This window comes from Botryllus schlosseri, chromosome 4 (assembly GCF_051294905.1).
Source record: "Botryllus schlosseri isolate E-star chromosome 4, Bs_hap1, whole genome shotgun sequence".
NCBI classification, from domain to species: domain Eukaryota; kingdom Metazoa; phylum Chordata; class Ascidiacea; order Stolidobranchia; family Styelidae; genus Botryllus; species Botryllus schlosseri.
In genome coordinates this window covers 12,781,469-12,807,515 of record NC_137239.1, presented here as the reverse complement: position 1 = coordinate 12,807,515, position 26,047 = coordinate 12,781,469, and the positions used below count along the sequence as shown (strand labels likewise).

The following is a 26,047-nucleotide window of genomic DNA, read 5'->3' as shown; positions in this document are numbered from 1 at the left end:
TGCTACAAGAGAAGAAAGTTCCTATTTATTATATAAAAATGAATAATAAAAAATTTGAAGATTTTCTGTTAACCCCATGAAAGTGTTAAGCTGTCTATAGAAACGATGCTCACCAAATTTGGTTCAATTCCAACCAGTGGAAGCGGAGTTATTGCTGTCGAAAAATTTGGATTTTAATAAAATAGTACTTACGGTGAGCACAACTTTAATAAGTAAACAAAGAATCGGTCACCGTAAATCAGGGCCGGCCAACCCGTGGCCCGCGGGCCACATGTGGCCCGGGAGAAGGTTTTGAGTGGCCCGCGAGGCAATTTCCGAAATTTCTAATATCATCAAAAATTGATTGCAATTGAACATGCAAGGCCAACCAAAAATTTGATTGGTCTGGCCGCAACATTTGAGATGTGATGACTAAAATATCAGTTCCGGCACATTGACAGATCGATCAGCCATTCACATATTGGTATATCTTCGTACACTACAATAAAGCAGAATAATTAGCGATAGATTTATCAAAGGTAAAAATTTTCTACAAGCTTGGCGCAACATGTTGTCACTCGATTTCTTGTTTTTAATATTGTTGCCCTTTTGTGAAAATGGAAGAACTCCTACTGTATCAGATTAAGTCAAACTATATTCACGATTACGAGACAAATTGTCGTTCAACATATGCGACATTGAGTTTGCGCTCGCAGTAAGACCGTCGACTATGAAACCTAGGCACGAAATGATTGATGCATGCTGCTCGCATCTTTCGATATCGATATGTCCATGTGCCGAATAGCCCAGTCCTCGCAAACTTAGCCCAGCGAAATACAACAAGCCCGCAATATAGTCAAGTGACAATATTATTGACCTATGAATTTCAAGAAATTTTCGCGCCTTGCGCGGCTTGTGGCCCGCGCAATAATTCGTCAATCGAATGTGGCCCGTTGGCTGAAAAGGTTGGCCAGCCCTGCCGTAAATACTATTTTATTCAAATCCAAATTTTTCGACGGCAATATCTCCGCTTCCACTGGTTGGAATTGAACCAAATTTGGTGAGCATCGTTTCTATAGACAGCCTAACACTTTCATGGGGTGAACAGAAAATTTTCAAATTTTTATTACCTATTTATTTTTATATAATAAATAGAAACTTTCTTCTCCTGTAGCAAAGCGGTTACTGGCTGGAATTGAACCAAATTTTGTGTTTAGGCTTAAATTAGGTAACCTAACAATTTTATCAAGTAGCCAGAACGATTTGAGAAAAAAAGTCATATTTTAAGAGTCCTAATGTCCATGTCAGAGAAACGTTTTAGGGTAGGCCTACTCAAATGTCTTGCAGCGTTCTCTACATAATTGTCAATTGCGATACAAACTGTTTGCTTGTATTGGTGAAGCCATCCAACTTCGAATTGTAAAATGTTTGGAGTCTTGATATCAAATTTTTGAAAGGTGCACTTTGAGAAGATTTCGGAATCTGTCAAATTATACAAAAATTTAGCAAACTCTTTGACATATTTCATCTATTTGGGACTCGATCAACGTAAAAGAATTGGTAATCATTTTATACAATATATTGTATTTGTAGTTGAAGTATAGTAATAATTCTTATGGTTACCGCACTTGTAACGATTCACGGCCATAACTGGAATAATTAGAATGATGTAACTTTCAAATTGTCATGCATTTTGCAACAACATTGTTCTCAATTTTCAAGGTGCTGACCATTCAAGGAAGAATCACCCACCGGGAATTCACGATCCGTAAACGCGGCCGACTGTTTCTCTCCTCAAGCGGAAGCGACAGAGAAGAGGAACGAAGAGAAAAAACGAGCAGAAATAGCAAGAGTGTGACAAGTCGCGTCCGTTCGCTTTAATGCGTATTTCCATCCGCGAAGTAGTAGGTGGGAAAACTAATGGGCGTTTGGTTAGCGCTTATATAAGGTTGACTCCCGCGCTGTATTTGCTAAATGTTGCTGTGAAATAGGGGTGGTGTCATTTGGTATCAATATTGACTATTGAAAGACCATTTGTTAGTGGTCATGGATTTGTTCGGCCAGTATGCAGTAATTTCTGATGGTCACTTCCCGGGCTTCTGTTCTCTAACCCCTCATGATTGTTATTCTGCTTCTAGTAAGACTGTCGATTCTAATGTTTTATCGTATCATTTGTCGGAGGTTTCGCTCGCTTTATTTACAACGTTTTGCTCTCTGCTAGGTCAATTACTTTCCTGGCTGTGTATCACTACAGCCTAAGAAACTGCACTAATTCTCATTTTAATGTCTTGCTGGTTATCTTGCTGTCAATTCTAATAATTTGTTAATGTCTATACCAGTGCAGCCAGCCAGCCACTCAAATGTTTTGTTCTCTGTACACAATATTGTTAGGTCTTCAGCTTTCCAGACAGAGTATCATTCCACTTTCTAGACTTGAGTATATATCTCTCCAACTAGCTGCCAAATAACTGATTCATTTGGATTGTTGAATTGATCATTTTGGACAGAATGTGAAGAAATTTTAGTCAATAATTCTTTTTGTGTTAGTGGCTGTTTTCAAAGATTGCTGAAGTAGTCATCGTTGATCTTGATAATCAAGTAGAAGTGGCGATTGAAGTCAGTTCTCTAGTCAAGAATTCTTTTTGTGTTAGTAGCTGTTTTCAAAGATTCCTGAAGTAGTCATCGTTGATCTTGATACACAAGTAGAAGTGGCGATTGAAGTCAGTTCTCTAGTCAAGAATTCTTTTTGTGTTAGTGGCTGTTTTCAAAGAGTGCTGAAGTAGTCATCGTTGATCTTGATAATCAAGTAGAAGTGACGATTGAAGTCAGTTCTCTAGTCATATAATATTAAAAAATATAATAATAAAACTTGAAAACTTGAGTGGAAATAGTTCAGAATCGAATCCATTTTAGTAGGTATGGGCGAAAAAAATGTAGGAGTCATTCGTTAGTCGCTACCTCTGCCATTTTCGCAATAGGAATGTCTTAGCTATTAATCATCATTTTCATTTTATTTCTGCAGGGTGTTGAAAAGAAAAGGCCGCATGCTGGTTATTTAACTGGCTCATCAGAAGATGAAACCTGATTATAAGGACTGTTTTCACTTTCTTTCTAAAGACATTCGTTCGTTTGTTCGTTTTATTTTTTATAACGGCATTATTGCCAATTCGTTTGAAATTAAATTATCACAAATGTGATTAATATGTAGTAAATAATGTGGTGTGTGTACGCAGCCGTGATCAGGTTAAGCCCATAGTGGTAGAAAACAGGTTATTATATCAGGATCTTCTTCTTCTAACGTAGGATCTACATTCTACTCACCATGTTTAAAGGCTGTAGCATCTGCATAATATTTACATTATTGAAGGACATGGAAAAGACGTTGAATTGAGTCGACACAAAATCCCCCTTTCTACGACCTGCCGAGATCTAATATCTACTATATCGGCTCGGCTTTTCTACATCTTTGGTCTGTACTGTGTTTGCTGGGTTTGTTTGGAATACATTCATGTTAATAACCTCACATGAACGTTATATAACATGTGTTGCTTTGTTTGGAATACAATCATGTTAAAATTAATAACTAGGTACGGTACTAAATTCAATGTGAGCAGATACATGAATCCCATTCTCAGTTGACTTACTTATAGTTACACAAAGCACTAAGACAAAATCCAATACCATTAATTTCCCCGTATTGCCAATATCAGATGTGACTTCAGGATGGTTCGAACCACAGGGTATGAGACCGTACCCGATTGCAGTTATAAAACCCTTGATTTGACCCTGAATATACCACACACAATTATTATATTGGTTATTATAGTCGAATGGTCCTAGGAGCGCGATTAAAGCGCGAAATATTTCCAATACCAAAGTCCCGAGAAGACCGACAGGACTTTGACCTCATACCAGGACCGAAACTTCTGCAACCCAAACCCACAATCGGTGAGCTCGAAGGGTGCCCTAAATTATTTCGGTGAATGAACATAAATTACAAATGTTTTGACGACTCCCCCACGGACGAACACGCATAATTATAAAACATAGAAATAAGCATTCCGGCGTCGGCCATTACCACGCCACGATGCACGAAGACATATGAAGTTCCGGTCGACATGGGACTCCGGGAAGTGTGTCAAAAAGATCGTCAGCGAGAAAACCTCAGCAGAAGAGGATTGCCGTCATGTTGACCGTAAACTACGATTTATATAAGTCTAATTGTCCACAGGTGCTTAAATCGCTCATGCCGTATTATCACGTCGTCGCAATCTGCACCCCACAGGACAAATAACATCCATCAGAGGAAATTATTTCCCAGTGAAGAAATAGCAATTTTGAATCGTGTGCTTACTTAAGTTTAATACGTTTACGCGTTTCAATATCTTTTGACTATATAGCGGACAAGGGGTAACAAAACAACAACATGTAACGAATTAAGTGTGCCAACAGCCACGCCCGACTATGTTCAATTATTAATTACGTGACTTTCATTTTCCTGTGCAACAGCTCACTCAGCCATACAAACCTTGTTGACCATCGAAATCACGCGATGGCGTTCTTGAGGTTGAAGCCCTCACGAGGTTTGGTTTATCACGCTATGGGTGCGCAAGACAATCGCTTTTAGGGGGCTGATGAAGTGCTGTTACGGCCCTCCCTCTTACCCATTGTCTTTATTATAGTCCTTACAATATGAGGTGGGGCCCGCTGGGGCACGATAATTTTTGAAAGGGGGCGCTGGTATGGAAAAAAGGTTAAGAACCACTGCGATAGACCTTTTACACCGCGATACGAAGAGTGACGTACGAACGTGGCACTAGATTATTCGAGAGTTTCAAGGATTTCCTGATCGGATAGATCAGTGGTTCCCAACCTTTTTCCAGCCACGTACCATTTTGAGGTTTTATGCAGTGCTCGCGTACCACCTATATAAGTTACGCGCGTTTCCGCCATTTATGACGTCATACTCACGTATTTGGCCTATGCGAGGTGTATTAACAAATTCTATTAAACTAGGCCAGGGATGTCAAACATACGGCCCGTGGGCAGGATCCGACCCGCCAGACGATTTTATCGGGCCCGCATAGCAATTCTGAGTACATTGAAAAAAGATTATTTATCCATCACATCCACATTAATAAACCAAATTACAACGTCCGCGTTGACAGTTAAATATCTTGTATTCATCACAATGCATACGCAGGGCTAACGCCAGATTATGACTAACGCAGGGGTGGCCAACCTTTTAGCCATTCACGGCCGCATTTCGGCCACTCGTGTAGCCTACGGCCGCATTCCAGGGCATAGTCGTAATGAACGATCTGGACGCCAAATACCCAGATTAAAGTGTCTATATGTCCATTGTCCATTTCTGGTGAACTCCGGACTAATATATTTAATGATAGGCTTAATATGCGCACCAAAATCGCGAGTGGTCACTAGTCATGTTAAGGAAGGAAGTGCTCATAGTCGCGCGAAACGCGAAAAAAATTCAGATTCACCAATGAATTTCGTCATTGATATTAGTAGTTTTACATATTAACATCAAACATTTATCCTTTCTCATCCCGTGTGATCAGATTCACTGGTATAGAGTTGATGTAGGGGCGTTTTCGAAAATTTACAGCAAGTTATAAATTGTGATGCATCTTCAGTGGGCCAATTGGTATTAGTCACTTTGTAGCATGCTTTTATTTCTTGACCTCCCATCAGGATTGTTAGTATAGTGAGGAGCACACGATTCCGAGCTGATATTTCCATGTGAGGCGCATCATTTTCACTGATGTTCGCATCTGTATTGTGGGGCTCTGATTGCAAAGGGTGCTACTATATTAAAATCGAAAAATGTAGTTGCATTGAATCGCGCGCAGCGCGAAGAAAATTTCAAGTTTAATTAAAATGTTTCAAGAAATCGGAAATCGTAATTCGAATTGCATGTCGACGGCCGCCAACACATACTAATTGAATTGCGTGTCTACGGCCGCACAAACTCCCTCTTACGGCCACAGGTTGGCCACCCCTGGACTAAAGCAAAGGGAACACTGAAATATGATAATACTTGTATCGCCGGTAATGCAATTGTTTTAGCGGTTTTTAACTGTATTCAACCGGACAAACATCGTATTTTCGCCAATTTCATTGCTCGCAAATAATGGTGATGCGACTCGCTAGAATGAAACCCCTACGGTCCGTGTATTATCTATATATGCATGATAATAAAGTATTCCACCCAGAAGCAATGGCACGAGGCAACATTTTAGATTCCGTTGACTGGTACGGCCCGCGATGCAATTTGAGTTTGACACCCCTGAACTAGGCATTATTAACAAGGGTTGATGGGACGTATTGAATTGGTTTTTGTATCAAGTCACAAGAAGAACAACATATTGAAATAAAAACACACAACAAAAGTTAATTTATTTAAAATGCGATTGCTGCATTTGTTTATTTTTCACTAGCTGGTCGATGCGTGGCATACGTTTGCTTAAAGCGCATCGAAAGTCATGTATGGGCGCAACAAGTCGGTTTCGTTTCTTCGACTTGATAGTCATCAGGAATGAAAATCCTTGCTCGCATTCCCACGTACAAGGGAAAATTAGCAGCAGGGGAATAGCGTGAGACGACGGCTTCAAAAAACTCAAAACCAACCTCACCTGAACTAATTACTCCCTTCGGTCGAAAAAAAAAACAGAATCTACTCGTGTACCACCTGGAAGACCTTCGCGTACCACTAGTGGTACGCGTCCCACAGGTTGGGAACCACTGGGATAGATCGATAGACGCATTCCATATGACATCTGGACTTTCCACAGGCTTGCTACGATACAGCTCTGCCTTGATTTCAATATTAATTTTCCCATCTCTAAGATCTGTGCACGCTTGGAGTTTCGTTACCTGATTTGAGTTGGAACAAACTACACACAGGTTTCCCGAAGGAAAGACCTTAACTTCTTAGTACGAACCGCTAATGACTAACACCAAACTCTGATTGGTATTAATCGGATTGTACCGTCGCAGAGGTTCATCGATTTCCGAAAGGACTACCGACGTGTCTTCCGACTACCGACGTGTCTTCCGGGTAGTGGCTAACACATCCGCTACTCCTACTGTATGATGCAGGACCTACGGCTTCCTCATCAGCTGGGCGTTTATGCCCGCCAGATCCATTCATCTCAGAACGTCTGGCCACAACTATATAGCAATCAACTAACAGTATCGCTGAAACGCGAGACAAATGCCCATGGAACTAATCACAAAGACTTTCTCCAGAGTAATTCGCAAACGTAATGATCGCGGTGAAGGTAGGTCATATCGTTGCGACGTTCACCGAGAGAATGATATAACGTAGGGGAGATGTGGTACCGATGGATCACTGGGACCGAAAATACTTGAAAAATTATCCATGATAATTCCATGATTACATTCCGTGAATTTGTCTACAGTTACATGCTGACAGAATCTTTCCTCACATGCAAAAAAATTCGACCTGCGTGAGTTATGCGTGAGTTTTAGGGGGTATAAAGTAAATTTGGATCGACATTTGCATTTTTCTATATCACCTTCCAGACTAACAAACCCGCCATAATTTTTGATGCGAAGTATAGGGCTTATATCAGGGTATATAATGGCACATGTTTTTTTGATCAATACCATCCTCGAGTGGACTATTTTCAAGTCAATTACAATATTTAGGGGGTGGGGGACCTATGGTACCATAGCCAAATCAAGCAAAATAGATGGGCCAACTAATCACTTAACAACATAAACTCACCTACATATACATATGCTGTAAATCATAGGTACCTGTGGTGTTTTATCGCTATTACGAGTTATTTGAAAGTCAAAATGTCGATTTGCTGGTAATATGTATGTCGCATTAATTTTCTAAATTTAGGCGTATATCAAAACATGATTTTATGCCATTATTTCAGTTGATATAATCTATTTTATTCTTGAAGGTCGCGACGAAACATTCTTCATTGGCTTGCTGTAGCTTAGCTTATAGTACACAACAAAACAAGTTACGAAATTTGAGTTTTTTAGCGTATGCCTCATAGGTCCCATGGTCGTGTGCCGTTGGACCCACCGGGTGGGGACCGATGACACGTTCGAGCAACAAATTTTAATCGTTTATAAATATTTTTTGAAAAGGCGGATATTCATGTAAATGTCCGCGATAGGTAGAGCTTGTATCGAAGTGTTGAGAGAGCAAAAGATCTGCCATTCTCGGCTGAAGATTTGAGGGCCAGAGATCATTTTGCAATTTTTGATCCATCGGTACCACATCTCCCCTACATGTGAGGTTGAGGTTGAGAACAGCGAACAATCACTATTTAGGTACGAGAGGAAAACACCGACAATTTCAATTTGTTGCTCTCGACGAATACAAGCGGCTGTTTTGTTGAATATTTGGCCAGAAAGCTTCACAAAGCATTGGCCGAAAACCTTCAAAGCATGTCTATTGTACAAATGGCGCTCACTCTCAACAGTGGTATAGAACCATGATCTCGGATTTCAACACGTACTATCGTACAAGTTTAAGTCGAGACAGTTTTTTAGCAGAAACCCCATCCGATGTAGTGAAACACACCCCCACTCGATGTAGGGGAACAGTGTTAAGGTAGATTTTGCAATTTAAAATTACGCGCATAGTAAACGTAGCGTACAAATACACGACTTCATAAAACCACAACAGTTGTCGATATATTACATGCATCGTATAGATATAGGCTAATTCACGCGCAGCCCGACGATGAAGTATTTGCATAATTGACGAATTGTGCCGAAAGTAAATTTTCAACGGCATCTCGGGGATTCACAAAACTATGAAATAATAACGCGCAACGCTTCCGACGACACATTTTGGGTATGATCGCAATACATATGGCGCCGAAATTGACAAACAATTTTTTTAACGTCAAGCCTGGCCATTTCCATCTAGCAGATTATCTTGAAGTTATTAGGGAAAAATAGTTGTTTATATTGTAGAACAGAATGAATTTTTTTAAACATTTCGAAATCACCATGATTGACTTTTCTCATCAAACATATTTTGGCCACAATCCCCAACAAAACATATCTAAAAAGCAACATCTTTCTATCACAAGGCTATTGGCAATTTAGCAATTAAAATAAGTCTGCACAGTAGGATATTTCATCTCAGACTGCCATTCTGTTGATGTGAGATGGTAATTTAGCTAAACTCCCTCGTGATATTTAAAAAAAATACAAATCAACTATTTTGAGGCTTCGCGGTCCCCCTGAAAATAATTCGCCGACCCCCGGTTGAGAACCACTGTTATAGATGTTTTGGGTCGCTAGATGCCGCTAAACTCAGATTTGTTTCGAGGCCTAAAAAATTCAACAACCACTGTTCTAAATTACGTCTGTTCTCGGAAATGTCCATTCTTGGTGACATACACGATCGGTATTGTCCATTGTCGGTAATGTATATTCACTGTAATGGTATGTAACCTTTGATCGTGACCAGAATAAATATGAATATTTGGCACAACTGTCTAGCTCAGAGGTCTGAAACACGCGGTATTCGACAATATTTAACTTCCATTTTTTCAATTTGAGAACTTGAAATTCTCTCTAGAACTGCTCCTGAAGCCTAAAACTACTCATAAAACTTCGCTATGACATCACTTTCAAAAGTTACCACGCAGTGAAAGATCGACTATTACGTGATATTACTTGTTTGTTATGGTAAAACATGACCCGTTGATGATTCGTGACTGAAAATTGTGATTCGGACTTGAGCGCGACCTTTTGTAGAATTATTCGTACTCTTACTAGTCTGCAATTTGACGGTAATGTTTGACCGGCTTGCCGAGCATTAAATTTGATAAAACTGGTATCAATCGAAAGCCACCGCGGTACTGATTGCGAAAATAGAGATTTTGTTAACCTCGTAATCCTAGAACCCCAAAAATCAGCCTCGAATGTTGCATTAAAACGGAGTTTGGTATTGTGACGCAACCATGAGTGGCTCAGGATCAAGCGCCCACGAGAGTGAGAGTGTGAATGCTCAATCGGTTGCGCAACAAAGGCCAATGCGCTTACGGGTTGCTGTGCTGCTCACCTGCTCCCAGGCGGCATGGTTACGTGACAATACCAAACTCCGTTACAATGCAACATTCTAGGCTGATTTTCGGGAGCTCCATGACGACGAGCAGAATAAAATTTGTGTTTTCGCAATCAGTACCGCGGTAGTTTTCGATTGATACCCGTTTTATTAAATTTAATGCTCGGAAGCCGGTCAAAACTTACCGTCAAATTGCCTTTGATCAAATGGAAAGTGTGACGTATAGGCCTACCAATTCCACCGACTCGTGAGATTTGCTTGTTTTCACACCATATAGGACACTATGCTAAATCTAACGCTGATTCTATTTGACTTTGGAAATAACATGATCAATATAGCCTAGTTATCATGAGTAGGCCTATGCCCGAAACCCGGATTATGCTGTACTGCTCTAAAGCTCTGATATCAGATCAATCTTTGTGAAATTTTAAATTATACGTATAATTGTGGCACGTCAAATGTCCGCTAGCTGCAAAACTATAACACGACAGGTTTTACGAAGTCCTGGTGCATTTGTACTCTCACATGGTGTCTACAAGTAATTATTTTCACAAATGCCAAGTATACAGTAACAATTTTATTCAAATATTTGAAAATGTAATTTTTTTCGTGCAAGGCGTGAATTCACAATAGTCAATCCCTTTTTCACGATGCGTGTGGTATGTCAGTCTGCAAGGTCCCGTCAAATAAGGCCTACTTGGAAATACATTGAATTCCACTATTATTGGTGCTGCGGCCGGCTGCACCATCAAAAAGTAGGAAATTGGCCCGCGAGCACATTCGAGTTCGAGATTTCTGGTCTAGCTAGATCCATCACAATCATATTTTATCATCTTATTCCCACCCCGATTATAATATTTTACGGTACCAGCATCCACAGAGGTCGGTCCGACACATGTCGATGGCATTTCTTGCAGTTCCCAGCTTTCATGAACCGCATCTCCTTAGAAAAGTATGAATTTTATTCTTTCATTTTAAGGTACGATGCTAGCAGCTTTTTTGTACTTAAGCACAAAATGGCAATATAATAAATTAAGAAACGCGATTGCAAGTATTTCTATGGTTCTCGAACGATATGTCAATTTTTATTTTTTAATAATCATACCTTCTGCTTTGGCGGGTGAAGGATCAACAGACATGCTATCAGCCATGATTGCTTATACGGCGCGGCACAATTAAAATAATTGAAACACGTTTTACGTCTGAATTATATAAAACAGCAACTTAAAAATCGTTCAGCATCAGAATAAAATCGACACTGTGTTATTACACTCAAAGCTTCTGAGCTGCTGTTAATCAACTGATCTGAATTTATGTTATAGAGAAGTGGTTCTCGAACATATTGGCCTCACAAACCGGTAATACTTCGAAACAAATGGTCTGGAACGGACTTCAAAAATCCAACTAAACCCTAAATTTGTGGCGAGGTAGCGTAGTGGCATGACCCACAGCTGCATCAACAATAGGTTACGGGTTCAAATCGGTCCGAGGTCGATTCCAGAATCCCTTCCCAAGTGTTTGAGGTTTATCTAGGCTCCTCATCGCCATCTGATCGGGATACGAGTGGCTTAAAAAAGCACAGAAGTGGGTCAAATCGGCAGCTCCCGATTCATAATTTTTTTATGATAAATATATCGCAGTGGTGTAAAAGACTATTGCAGTCGAAAAAACACGAATACCACAAACAACAACCCTAAATATAATTAGATTATATGTATACATCTCAATGCAATATTGGAAACTACGATATTTTATAATTATATATATATATATATATATATGGTTCTATTGAAGTTAGTTTCTGAAAGGCGAAGCTCGTGAAATCCAGGGCATAAGCTTGATTGTGATTGTTTGGTATCCTATGGAAGAAACGCAATTTTATGGTTTGCTATATACCCTCAATTATACTACTAAGTATCACTTAATTGGATTGTCTGAATTTAGCAAGGTTCGTTCAATAGTCTCCATAGCTTTCATATATAACTAGTCCGAAACGAGTTGTACGCTACTTTCAAAACAGTCAAGTACACAACTTGCATCAATAGTGACGTACGCGCGAAGAATACCACGAATCCTCCATTCGTACACCATGCAGACAAATAAATGTGATGTTTAATGCTCAAATTCGTGGACAACCGTCCGACTTCTTGCATTTTGTGATTGAGATGTCATCCTAAACTATTTGGCGCACCGGCACGAAACTTGTCAGTAATAGGTGGTTTAGAACCACTTCTATGGACTATATATTTGTTAAGAACTACAGCTTCATTGTTACTTGGTTAGCTCAGTAGCGATAAGCTCGCTGACTGACACCATCACGAGTCCGAGTACATCCTGTGTTTGAGTTTTACCAATGGTTTCATTGAATTGATACATAGTCGGATACATTCAAATTTGGAACATACAATAGTTTGTAGTTTGAGTCAGGCAACTCAGATGTTGACTTCCTTGTATAGGAAATTCTTGAAGCAAACGGGTAACATTGTACAGCTTGAATTTAAAGTCCCCAATTTCGACGTTCTGTTTGTTTGTGGTATTCAATGGTGTTTTTTCGGCTACAACGGTCGACTATGACAGGCCGATATACTTTATTATTATGACTCCGTATCTTCTGACTATAGCAGGACGGTTAATTTCTAGGCTTTTTAAGACACCGCTGACGGAGATCAGATGCTAGAAGCTTCGATAAACCTCCAAAACTTGGAAAGAATTCCCGAGTTGGCATCAAGCAGACTCGCAGCCGCCGCCCGCATACCGATGTTGCTGCTGTGAATCGTATGACTAAGCTATATCGCCCATCTGTATGCTGTGATATTACACATACTACCTGCTTCATGATCAATGGAATATTTTTCAACATCTGATTCCATAAAAGTTTATTAATTCCTGATTTCCCATTCTCCTAATAGCCTACATGAGCCTTCCGTTTATTCAAATTGTGAAGGTTTTTGTCATTATTTCGAATCCAATACATATAGGCTCCAGTTTCGTTATCAGGGATAGAGTGTTTCCCGTAGGCATCCACAACCTTTTATCTCGAAATCCGCAATCCGCGCCAATGGTATGTGAAACAGTCCAATCAAGTTGTTACGGTCGTAATATTCAATGATTATACAAGTTATTCTCAAACTCTGTTCCACAACAGAACATCAGGTGTGCAGCGAATCTTTTTGGAATTTTTTTAAGTATTTTCTAAAATTTTCAGAATGTTGCATACGTGCTGGCATATGAGACTGGAATACGCTCGAGCGGCATCACAGCTGATGAGTATAAGCAATGTATCTAGCACAGGAGTGGCCAACCTGCGGCCGTAAAAGGAAATTTGCGCGGCCGTTGACAAGTAATTCAATTAGCATGTGTTGGCGGCCGTCGACATGCAATTTGAATTTACGAATTGACTCTGGATTTCTTAAACGATTTTGAATAATGTTGAAATTTTCTTCGCGCGGTGCCCGATTCAAATGACCTCATGTTCGATTTTAATGTAGCTGCATTCTTCCCGTCTGAACTTTTGGGTTCGGATTGCAAACAGCAGAGAAAATAATTCGCCACGTATGGAAATACGAGCTTGAATCATGCGCTCTTCGCGAAAGAAATCCCTTAACATTACCACTGACCACTCGCGGTTGAAGTGCGTAGTAAGCCTATGTCATTGAATGGATTAGTCCGAAGTTCACCGGAAATTGACATATATAGTCACTTTAACATGGGTATTTGGCTTCCGCTCGTTCATTACGACTATGACCTGGACTGCGGCCTTAGGCTACATAAGTAGTCGAAATGCGGCCGTGAAAGTCAAAAAGGTTGGCCACCCCCGGCCCAGTACAATGAAGCCATTCCTGGCATTTCCTATCAGTCGGGTGATTGTCTCGTCATAATGGGGGTAATATCTGTCGAAGAAAGTCTTGAATTTGAAATGTTTTCTATATTTCGAACTTGGTTAACCTCATTTACTGGCGTTCACCACTGAAGAGAGCCAGTCGAACAGCTTCCAGTGGAATAAATTTAACATTATGAACGTATTGTTCGCTGCAAAAATGAATTATCTCATAAAGAATTACTCCGCTGGCCGTGAGAACACTATCTGAACGGACATCAACTTGTACTGCAGTATTTATTTTCAGGATTTATTGTTCACAACTTTAGATGGGTAGTTGTTCCATTTGCAAACAAGGAATCAAGCAATCTTGATTTTTTACCCGCTCCATTCTTTAAAAAATCTGTTTCCACACAAACGGATCAGTTATGACTATCTCATTCCGAATCCTACACCTTGATAGGTACAAAAGCCATAAGAATTTTATTGCAATGTGCATTTTTATGACTATGCGAACAGGTTTTTGTTCCGGGATGAAAGTAAAAGCTGTGCAGTGTACACTCTTAGAAATATTCGTAGATTTACCCAAATTATACATGTAAATTTCGTCCGTCAGTTATATTAACGGTAAATGCCCGTTGAATTAGTATACGGGCAGGTCAAAATGAATTTTACTTGTTTTTGGAGGGTAAAAAAATTACAGATTCAAATCGTACAACCAATTTACGGGATAACCAGTATTTCAGATTCACATTTGCATTCGTAAAGGAAATATACTGGATGATCAGTATTTAAGATTTACATCGGCATTCGTAAAAGTGATTTACTGGATAATTAGATATTATCATCAGTTTTTACAGCATTGCTATAGCATTTACAATTCGACAATTTTATGCGCTTACGGTCTTATTATGGACATATCTGTGCATGTTATTAATGCTATGAATGCTAATCAGTGAACAGCACTGCTGATATCTGAACATTTCGGCATTGCAGATATCATCGTTTATATCACTTTATAAATAGTAGCCTTTGAGACATCAAGGAAGCATGCCAAGCGTATTTCGTATATACGTAGTTCTACAGCAGCGCAGGTATGAACTTTATGTAATGATCTGCTACGCCAGTTCTGTCCCCATTGCATACAATTTTAACGCATGCCAGATGTGTCACTAACCAATAACCATATATCGAACCATCGGTGCTGGCGTAGCCATGTTGTTTGACCATTACGACGACCGTTCTCCGTAGTTTTCCTTTTTCTCGCGAAAGGGCTTTTGAATTGCTTGATCATCATTTCCTAGTTGCTCGAGCGGACATTACATTGTGACATCATAGGAGCTCCAGTCATACGGGCGTCAGACGTCAGACCGAGCCTGAGCTCTAGGGTTGTTCAAAAAAAACTTTTTTTTCCAAATCTCACTCGCCTAATGACTAAATCGTCAGGTTGTCCAAGAAAACGATGCACACCAAATTTGACTCAATTCCAACCAGTCAAGGCCGTGCAATCTTGAATTGAAATTTTTAATTTATTAAAAAAAATTAAAAAAAAAATTTCTCAAATTTTTCTGTCAACCCCATGAAATTGTTGAGCTGTCTTCAAAGACGATGCAAAACAAATTTGAGTCAATTCCGACTTGCAGAAGCGGAGTTATTCGCGTTTTTCGTTGATATTTGTCGGATTATTCTTGATCCGGGGATTATCAACAAAAAACTCAAATAGTTCCGCTTCTACTAGTCGGAATTGACTCAAATTCGTTTTGCATCGTCTTTGAAGACAGCTCAACAATTTCATGGGGTTGACAGAAAAATTTGAGAAATTTTTTTTTTTAATTTTTTTTAATAAATTAAAAATTTCAATTCAAGATTGCACGGCCTTGACTGGTTGGAATTGAGTCAAATTTGGTGTGCATCGTTTTCTTGGACAACCTGACGATTTAATCAGTAGGCGAGTGAGATTTGGAAAAAAAAGTTTTTTTTGAACAACCCTACTGAGCACGTGCGGTGGAATTACCGAATATCGCGAGATGGATATTATGGCGAAGCGGTGATGTCGTATTGGATAGTAACAGCATGCGTTTCAGTAAGGTCTTGGGAGTTTCGAATCGAAGCCACGGCGTAGCTTTAGATTATTGCAAGTGTTAATAGCAGAATATTCACAGGTGGAGTTGCTGCGAGACCAAAGTGGATCGCAGCCTCGGAAAATGAAGAGGTAATGCAGCCTAGAATCGGATGAAAGGCTGGAATACCTTGTCATTTTCCGAGGCTGCGATCCCCTTAGGTTGCTGAAGGTAAGGTACAGACTTCTCATGTTGAGTCTTGTTTGTATATTCCTTTTCGGACTTGTTGCAAAGGGCATGTACCGTGTATTATGTTTTTGGGTGATAATACCGGTTGTTAATCTATTGCTTCATACCAGTCCGAAATACTCAATAAATTTTAGTTTCCTTTGGTGTCCATGTAGTTAGATATGATCTGTCATATTTCTGTTTGTACGGGGCGTAAATTTCATAATGATGTGGCATTGTTGAAGCATTGGAAACCCCATCTACGAACAGGACAGGACAGTCGGAATTATCTTGCTTCCAAGTACACTATGCCGCACGCGATACAATAATCCACCATCAAATTTATTTTTTAGTGAAACTATAATGGATCTTTATATTAATGACGTTTTGCTGCATCCATCAGCTGAAACTGTAACTGAAGCGGAAAACATGGTGAAAGATATGGGCGTTGACAGAGAGGAGGATCTCAAGTTAGTCACAGAAGATGATCTTGCCTCAGTATTAAATCGGATATCTACTAGAAAATTTGGAAGTTCGGCATGAAGGTATTTATAGACGATCTCTTGGGATATCATATCATGTGACTAAAACTTTTAATTGCAATATATCACACTCAGAGTTAGACAATTAGAAGATTTTCAGATTATCTAAACTAGATTAGAATTACAGCTCGGATTAGAATTATCGCTAAAGAGCATTTTCCAAATTAGGTTCGAATTGTAGTTACCTAATTGTTTCCAAATTAGATTAGAATTAGATTTACTGGGTTCGTGAAAACTTGGAAATTTAATCAAGCTCAGCTCTTATCCAATCAGAATTCATAAGCAGGAGCATGGCAAATGTCTGCACAGACAGCTTGGCTCGTTTTTCATTATGCAGTTCTCCCGTAGCATTATCGGGTAAACCAGGAATTAGAATGAAGATTGAGCATAGAAACATTTCTCAAATTATATTAGAATTTGAGCAAAGAAACATATCAAAAATTAGATTAGAATTGAATTACCAAGTTGTCCTAGATCTTATCACATTGGCGGGCCTAAAAGTCCAAAAGCTAACTGCCTAATCTTTGTTCAGAACTCTAGAAGATCCCGTCAAGCAGCGAAGCCTCAAAGTATAGCTGTCATTCATAAGCTGCTTCAAATTAACGTCAAATGTGTGAATGACAGAGAAAATATCAAGGCTAATGCACTCGTGGATATGATATCTTGCTACTTAAAAGAACCTTTGTCAGCCACAGGTAATGCCATCGATACAATTGCTGTGTTCTGTTTTTGTAATAGACTTTTCAATTTAATAAAATATTCCTGGATTATTTTTACTCGCAACATTTTATTTGGTCATCGAATTCCTACCAGTAGGCTACCTCATTTTAACAGTCGTTGCCTAACTGGAGGTATTCATTTCAGGACTGCCTCGTCTCAGATCTCTATGTAAAGATGCTCAGCCATTGATTGTTGCCATCGGTAATCTTCACCAAGTGTTATTTTAGAAAGATCGCTCTCTGAATCAATTATCTTTCACTACAAAATATTATATAGGCCCATGTTAGGTAGAATCAGTGACTACGGCACAATCATTATTCATGGGCCATTGAAATTATTGCTTCCAAAAGAGATTTTTCTAAAACGATTGACTTTTACTACATCGTTGTGCTACTTCCAAAGTTTATTTGACTCTTACACAACAAACATTTATCAATTGGTAGAAATTCTATCAGCCATGTCTGATGAACTAATTGATGACGTTGTTTTGGCGTCAGTAAATGCACATTGCACACCTCCTAAGATTTTTGACTCGCAATGGTAGAGCAGCCCATCTAATCTTAACCTCGATTAATTTTTGACTTTTGTTATTCTCAGGTACATCCATTTCCAATGCTTCGAAATTTAATGTCTACATTGAGAGTTAACTGCATTACTCAACAACTACTCTTGCTGAAGCACTGACTTATCAATTTTGTTCATTCTACATACTGAGCATTATGTATCCTTGAAATGTATGGCCACGTATGAATTCATTCAAAGGTGAGTTTTTCCTACCCATTAATAACATTGTCATGAGACTTAATATGTCAGGAGTGTTTGCAGAGAAAAGTTTGACAATTCGAAAAATTCCAGCTTCCTCAAATTAGATTAGAATTAGTGAAAACTTTTCAAGTTCGGTTCGTACCAAATCTGAGTCTATTCCCGTAAGCAGCAGAATGGTAAATGTATGTACGGCAAAAGGTTGGCTCATTTCGCACTATACAGCTAACCTGTAGCTTTTTTCTGGAAGATCAGAAACTATATTAGAATTAAAATTAGACCATAGAAACATTTCATAAATTAGATCAGAATTAGATTCCTGGCATTTCGCTCTAATTTGTCTAATTAGGCAACTAGAGTTATCTAGTTGTCCAAATCTGTTACAGAGACATGAGTCTGGTTACACAATGAAGATACCTGCACTAGTTCAGTAGCCTAATACGGCTTATCAATTGATCATATAATATGGCATTCTGTTTAGTTCTAATGATAATCAACAACGGAATTTGAAAGTTTAAACTGAAGTCCCCGCCGTCGTTATTGACTGACTTTTAATGTATCATATTATTTCATTAATTTTTGTCTGGTATGTCTCCGAATAAATTTGGTAGGACATGTTCCTGCTCGAGCCAACCTGTATCCGTGACTGATATTACACCATTGTCACTGAAATGGGTCATCTGTTTGTACGTGCATTTCACTGATTGATTTTTTTTCTGTCTAGGTACTTTTCTGACATAAATCCGGAGGGAACAAGATCAAGCGTGTCACGAAAAAGAGCAGCAATCCATTCAAATGGTGCTTGGTCTAGTGAGACTGTTTTCTGGATGATGATGATGACCTTCATATGCGATTGGCATTGAGCAGTAGCCATTTGTGATTGGCATTTGGCATCCGCCACGGAATATAGTTTGAACTTTTGGTCCGGCCCGCAAACCAATAATTTTGCTTCTCATTTCGCACTCCTAGAAAATAATTAATTGTCCACCCCTGATCAACCTAAAGTTCAAGCCGTCTCCGGTGACGACATGCGAGGGACTACTAACGAGCTGACTCGCTAAACCACGCTGTTTGCACGTTCATTCGTTTTCGATTCATTCATTTTGTGGATGACCCCGTATCGCTGTTGTCAGGAATGTTCGTACAGCGTATTGCATTCATGGCTGCGTGGGGAAAAAGCGAGGTAGCACGACAAGGTGCTTGGTCCGACTCCAAACGCTTCTTCTGTAGATATCGTTCAAAAGAAGAAAATTATTCGAGTTGGCGCAGTGCCGCAGTCGGTTAACCTACGGCCGTGTGGCGCGAAATACTGTAATCGACTCTCGGCCCTGTAGCACGTTCATCTGGGCAAAAGTATATTACCTCGACTCAGCAGACTAACTACCGTAAAATCACCTGGATACCATCATGGACATATTTAATTACGAACAAAACTCTCAAAACGTCACTTTCTAGTACCATAACGCGCAAAAACGGTTTTAACTTGACATTTTGGGTTGATTTCAATTTATGATGTTTCACCGGTCCGCCAAATATTTTTTGAAATTTTACCGGTCAGAGAGTGGAAAAAGGTTGAGAGTCACCGGTATGTATCATAATATATGTCCGTATTTAAAACGACTTTCTTGTAAGTGTGCCGCGAGTGTTTTAAATTTTTTCTAGTGTGCTACAGGCCGAGGAAGTTTGGGAACCACTTCTTGGTAAACCTACAGTATACTATGATGTTTTTGCTTGTGAAGGGCTAGAGAAACGTATAATAGGCCACACCTCTCTACACATTATATCATACTAAAGGAATAGTGTGAATGTGAGGTTCACGTCCGCATTGGGTGTGTGAACCTCAGAAATTAGGAGGTTCGCTTTCACAAACGAAGCTTGACAAGGTTCTGCACCACTGTGAACCTTTTTCATTACGATTTTTCACGTCTCTATAACTAGGACTTTGGAGATGGCTTCAATTTTAGACTGCCCCAGCTCGGGCGCTCTCTTCTATCATGAATTAGCTCCGTCTCTTGCTCGAGCACATTGATACCGTAGCACCGGCTCCAGCTTCGGCTCCGTAAGCTATGGAATCGTTCAGTCAGTAGTTACGATCGTTTCAGTGATGAATACACAGGTATTGAACGTAATTTTGTGTGGGTATGCACAGCTCTTTTACATCACAATTACTCCGTGTTGACGGCCGAGAACGTCATACTTGCATGAGAACTCACTTTACTCCACGACATTGATGTCTACGGCATCAAAACACTGAAGCAATTGACTAGCTCGCATCGCGAAAATTGTTCGCGGACTAAAACGACAATATAGGGGGTTTATGGGTTACTCTATTTACGTTCGCATATCCTTACAGCATTACGCGATCATGCGCTGGATTGAATTCAAGGTCACAGGCATACACAATAACACACGGTTAAATTTCGCGGTAAGATTAGAAAACTTTCACTGAAGAACAGTCATTTGCTCGTCTGATTAAGAGAGTGCATGGCGTATCTCTGTGTGCGCGCCTACAAATTGACATGTGCAAGTGCAGCAAGGTTCTATTCTATCCTCTGGCGTGGCGTCACTTCGTCTAATTACTCATTATTAGGGCAAGTTTTTGCAACTTTTGCAACTCTTTTTTACAGCTTCCGGAAGCTTCCCAAATACTCATAACTTATGCAGTATGGTGTTTTAGGCTGTTAAGAAAATTCTTATATTGCCAGTTTTTGCAACTTTTCTCCACTTTTCTCCAACTATTTCGATCTTTTATGTATTTTTTGCAACTTTGTCCGATTTTTCATGCAAATCTTTGCAAGTTTTTACGATTTTACATGCAAATCTTTGCAAGTTTTTACGATTTTACATGCAACTAACTGCTTACTGGAAATATTTCGCACTATATGTAAATAGATCGCTTGATTATTTCACTGTCGTTTAAATTTGAGGTCCATTCTGATTGGACGTACATTCAGACTAGACCGCCGAAAATAAATTTTCACTGGGTCAATTATTGCAGGCTATAGATTTTGTTGAAGTCGCTAATACTCAGTTTTGCTACAGTGCCTTGGATAGAGATCGATTCTAGTATCTCATATCCTAATAATCTCATGGATCTTGTCCATAAATGCAACCATTTTGTGCAACTTTGGTGAAAAATAAATGCAACTTTCCTCGGATTTGACTGCATGAAAAACTTGTCCTACTCATTATATTCAATTTGCTCCGCACATAAATGCATCAGTCCCATTTTGTGAAATACATAGTAATCAATATTTTTCTAGCCGCACAATTGGCCATCAGTGCTGTGATTATGACGGAATCTTCAGTATAACCAAGCCTATCCACCAGTGTCCGCCTATCCACCTTTCTCGTATGACTTGACTTGACTCGAGTCAGTTTGCAAAAATGTCTTGACTTGACTCGGCTCGGCGTATCAAAAATGTGGAGTGACTCGTGACTCGGAGCAAAATTTTTCGAGTCATTTTCAAGTCATCAATGTCATCGGTGTCGATAAAAATCGCAGTATCTTGCACATGTTCGGATCGTTCGCAAAACGCTGGTGTTACCTGTGAGAACGACCAATCAATCATTCAATGATCGTGCCATATCGTTTGTATGGGTGCCTGGACACTCCGGAATACGCGGTAATGAATCTGCAGATCAATTAGCAAGAGCGGGAGCTGCTAATACACACATACGCCGGAATCATGCCATCCCACTCGCCGACGTACGGTCGTACTTGCTAAAGAGCTGCAAAGATGAATGGGACCGCATCTATCAATCCACAGATACTGGGAGAGCGTACAAAGATCTGCGACCCTCGGTACATGACAGACTATCTGAAGTGGATACAAGGCTGGGAAACTCGATTATGCTGCGGTTAAGAACGACGCATTGCAGACTAAACCACCATCTCAACAAGATTGGATGCATCGACTCGCAACTGTGCGAAGCATGTGGTATTGAGGAAACCGTAGAGCATTATCTCATGAATTGCAGAAAATACCGCTATCAAAGAGAATGCTTACGACGCCATGCAGAGTCGAAGAATGTAAATTTCGACATGCAAACCCTACTGACTGATCCACAAGTACTGCGATATGTTGTTGAATATGTTAGATCGACTCGAGGAATATTGTAAAACCTTTTATGTGCACATGTGTACCTATCTCAGTTATATATCATGAACTTTCTGTAGCGTTTAACTTGTTTCTGTCCGTGGCGCAAAAAGCATTCAGTTGTGATAAGCTCCACTCATGCCAATGTTTTTACCTATAATAATAATAATAATAATTCAATGATCGTGCGTTTTTCCAAACATCCATCGTTCTATCACAAATAAATTGACCATAAACGAAGTGATCGGAGCTTATAGCTTACGTTGTCGTAAACTAGTAGTGAAGGGTTTAGTATAACAATATCCAGGCTATCTCTGTTCTATAGACTGCTCAGTGCTCATTTTGCTCTGTTCCCACCTAAGCTAAACTTCTTGTTTGATTTCAATAGAAATCGAATATCGCTTATAAAAGATTATATTACTCGTCAACCATTGGCGTATAGGCTTGAATTGTATCTCGTGGATGTGTAACGGCTATTACATTGCATCATTTCAATTAGTTTCTACTTTCTGAGGTTTCGTATTCGATTCTCTATTTCTAACTATTGATTGGGGCTATAGAGAAACTAACGTAGTTTGGCAATGCTACGTATGTGCGAGCGATACAACGCCTTTTTGCAAGTGTTATTATTATATTCTTTATTCACAGTAAGAAACTGGTCAATACACACATAATCCTCACCGCACACAACCTGCACCCAAAGGAAAATGGCGAGATTGGAGTAAATTATTGAAATTTCCATAATGCAGTCAAATTGTTATGCCTATGCAATACATGGTGAAGTCAGATTACAGAATTGCAGTAGATGAAGAATTAGAAAGGGCTACAGAGCAGAGGTAGAGATGATTGAAAATGAAGAATCGAAATTACAGAAATTATGCTGTGATTCACTCGTATAATTTTAGTCCAGTGATGCATTCAAGGCCTTCCGAAGAATATGCACAGTGCCCAATAACGTGATCTTTTGGATCGTGTCGAATCGAACGTTACCCGGAATCTGTTGGATATGTCTCATGAGTTTTTTGCTTACGACCCCCGTAGCGCCAATGACTATCGGTACAATGTTTATTTTGCATCACCACATTTTCGCACACTCCATTTTGAGATCTGCGTATTTGGATTGCGCTTTTCTGGTTCTTTTTGTTGTATGTTGAGATCAGCTGGGACAGTCAGTTCAATGAATAAGCATTCTCTTTTCTTTTTTAGTTTGATGATCAATTCCGGGCGGTTGCTTCTGATTTCGCGGTCAGTTATAACTGGTAGCCTACATCCCACAGAATTTTTACTTGGTCGTTTTCTGTCACTGGCGCTGAGCTATAATCGTAATCGTGATGTTAAAATGTTTGCATAATTCAAGATGAATGTAGTGACCAATCCTATTGTGTCTGCATGTGTATTTGCTAGCTGCAAGTGCACCCCAGCCGGACATGAGATGTGCTACAGTTTCATTTTGGTTGTTCAACATTCTGCATTTTCCGTCCGTGTTTTGCTTCAGAATTCTTTGGAGGTAGTATTTTGTAGGAAACGTTGGTCTTGTGCTGCGAAAATGAATCCTTCGCTTGCCGGTTTCGGGCCAGAGCTTGATAGCCAGATTCATGAGAGCTCATCTACATGGAGCAGTGAAGTTAACTTTTTTTGCATGCAGTCCATGAAAAGGCATCGACTCCCACACCTTTTCTCTCATTTTGAGTGTTGCGTTTTAGTATTGAACTCGTGCTGCTTTTGCCATTGTTGTGGGTCTGGCAACAGTGTTTTCAGCAGTGTACCGGTTAGCTGTTTCCATGTTGACTTCTCCGGCATATTTGTCGTGTCGATAGCTCAGAGATTTTGTTTTGCGCTGTCTGTCTTCCTGTGCAATGAGTTTGCAGTAGATGTTATTGCTGTTGTTGATGTACTGTGACATTCCGATGATTTCTGTTTTGAAAGTTTGTTCAATTTTTTGTAGTCCTCGACCACCTTTATCTGGGGATGTACAGTCTTTGTGTATCAGATTTTGGGTGATGCATGTGGTGCATTGTCATCAGTTTTCTCGTCTTTGTGTCCGATTTTTTGATTTCATCTTTGCGCCAGTTCACCACACCAAAGCTATATCTCAATACAGGTACTGCAAGATTGTTTATGGCATTGATTGGTTTTTGGAATTGAGTTCAGTTTTGAGTATAAACTTGAGTCTGCTAATGTATTCTTTTTTTTAGACTTGATTTCATTGCAGCATGTTTAATGTTGTTGCTTTCACAGATCCCTAGATATTTATAGTGATCTTCAGCATTCACTTCTGTTATGGTTTGATACATTTTGAAGTTAATGTCTCCAGTGCTTGTGGCTCTGTCTCCAGTGCTTGTGGCTCTTCCACGTCGTATGGTAATTTTGAACATTTATCCAAGCCAAATCTTATTTCGGAATAGTCATACCAATTTTCATTTGGTTATTCAGGTCCGCATCGGATTTCGCATACAGTCTCAGATCATCCATGAACAAAAGTTGATGAATCTATTGACCTTCAGAGTTTGCTGCTTTTCTCATCACGTATCCTGTTTCATTTTTTTGCGATTTTTTATTTAATAATATTGGTATTATTATTGTAAACAACAGTGGTGCTTTTAGCCCGTTTTAAGGCTTTGTGATCCACGACATTATTTCAACAGATCAATGCATTCTTCATTGTCTTTAACATTCTTTCCACTATCTCAGGCAGTCGCTCGCGATTCATCGGGTCTTTTGCTGCCGACTTGTAGCTCGGCTCACTGTGATATCTGGGCTTTTTAAGCCACTGCAACTGCAGTGAGGTCGGGGATGAGGAGCCCATATAACCTCCGACACATAGAAGTTAGTCCGAACTGGGATTTTCGAGATGTTAAGGATCACTTTTCTGGTCTGTGATTTCGAATATACTTAAGCATATAAAGAAAAACTGTGTGTCGATCGTCATTTCGGCAGGAAACAAAGTGTGTGCCTGTCGCTTGGTTTTATGTGATTGGAAATAGTTTCAAATGACTGTTTGTATGCTGAAAGATGTCGAGTGCAACGGTGTCTCATTTGTTATTCAGGGCTCCTAGAAGCCGAAGACAACTTGCTCTTCTACAACAGGAAATGGTACATGAACTTTCAATGAAAATCATATTTTTGAATTATTCCGCGTGGAGTCTCGCAAACGTTTGTGTTGGTGCTGGTGACAGATAAGTAGAGGATAGACGGAAATTACCGTGCTACAGTATTACGATGTGGTGCACCGTGCCCGTTCAACGGAGTTACCATATTTTGAACCGGAAAGAGGAAACTTTTACCAAATCGAAAAACTGATGAAATCGGACAGGGTAAAGTAAAATCTGAAAATTTTTATTCGTATTGTTTGTTGCGATATATCTTTTGTTGGCTTAAATTAAATAAATAAATAGAAAACGGTTATTTTTCAAAATCGATTCTCGGTAGACGCACTCTAACGTCTGTTTTTTGTCATACTTGCCGTCGCTGCCGGCGAAATCCGCAGTTTTTGTTGCAATCTCCAGACTGTTAAAAGCTATACAGGAAGCGGATTGCTAACAAGGAGGATTTCGTGAAATAGGAGGTCAAATGTATGGGAACCCAAGTAGTTCAATACATCAAGGAAAGTCCTCTTATTTTACTTTTTACGTTCGGGTTCACACAGACACGTGAACAAGAACTTATGACGTCATGTGACTACGTATTGCTAATTCCGACCCTGCATTTCGGTAAAGTCACCTTTTAATGTATACGAGACCTAGCGACAA

At 39.6% G+C, this 26,047-nt stretch overlaps 1 protein-coding gene and 2 long non-coding RNA genes across 7 annotated transcripts in view; 2 read left to right on the top strand and 1 right to left on the bottom strand.

The window, feature by feature from the left end:
• Nucleotides 1–3,176, top strand: part of LOC145438166 (uncharacterized) — a 357,286-nt gene extending 354,110 nt beyond the window's left edge. The window contains exons 3-4 of the long non-coding RNA XR_013914868.1: nt 1,702–1,887; nt 3,002–3,176. This is a non-coding gene — a long non-coding RNA (uncharacterized LOC145438166). The remainder of the gene's footprint in view (nt 1–1,701; nt 1,888–3,001) is intronic.
• The window catches only part of LOC145438137 (uncharacterized), a 175,630-nt gene extending 164,308 nt beyond the window's left edge, over nt 1–11,322 (bottom strand). For 3 of the 4 annotated variants that reach the window (XM_080315510.1, XM_080315511.1, XM_080315514.1), the window contains exons 1-2: nt 11,175–11,322; nt 10,938–11,012 (exon numbers count right to left, since the gene is read on the bottom strand). In XM_080315510.1, the coding sequence (XP_080171636.1) occupies nt 10,938–11,012; nt 11,175–11,220 (121 nt within the window). In that variant the 5' untranslated portion in view covers nt 11,221–11,322. Of the gene's footprint in view, nt 1–1,360; nt 1,703–10,937; nt 11,013–11,174 lie in introns of those variants that run through there. The other variant, XM_080315513.1, reaches the window with a different exon arrangement.
• A 4,346-nt stretch (nt 11,323–15,668) lies between these two features.
• On the top strand, nt 15,669–24,397 carry LOC145438157 (uncharacterized). 2 transcript variants are annotated; one of them, XR_013914858.1, is made up of 4 exons: nt 15,669–16,719; nt 17,249–17,411; nt 18,034–18,198; nt 18,923–24,397. It is a non-coding gene; the product is annotated as an uncharacterized LOC145438157 (long non-coding RNA). The 2 variants fall into 2 exon arrangements; XR_013914859.1 differs by lacking the exons at nt 15,669–16,719; nt 17,249–17,411 and adding an exon at nt 17,554–17,637.
• The last annotated feature ends 1,650 nt before the right edge of the window (nt 24,398–26,047 follow it).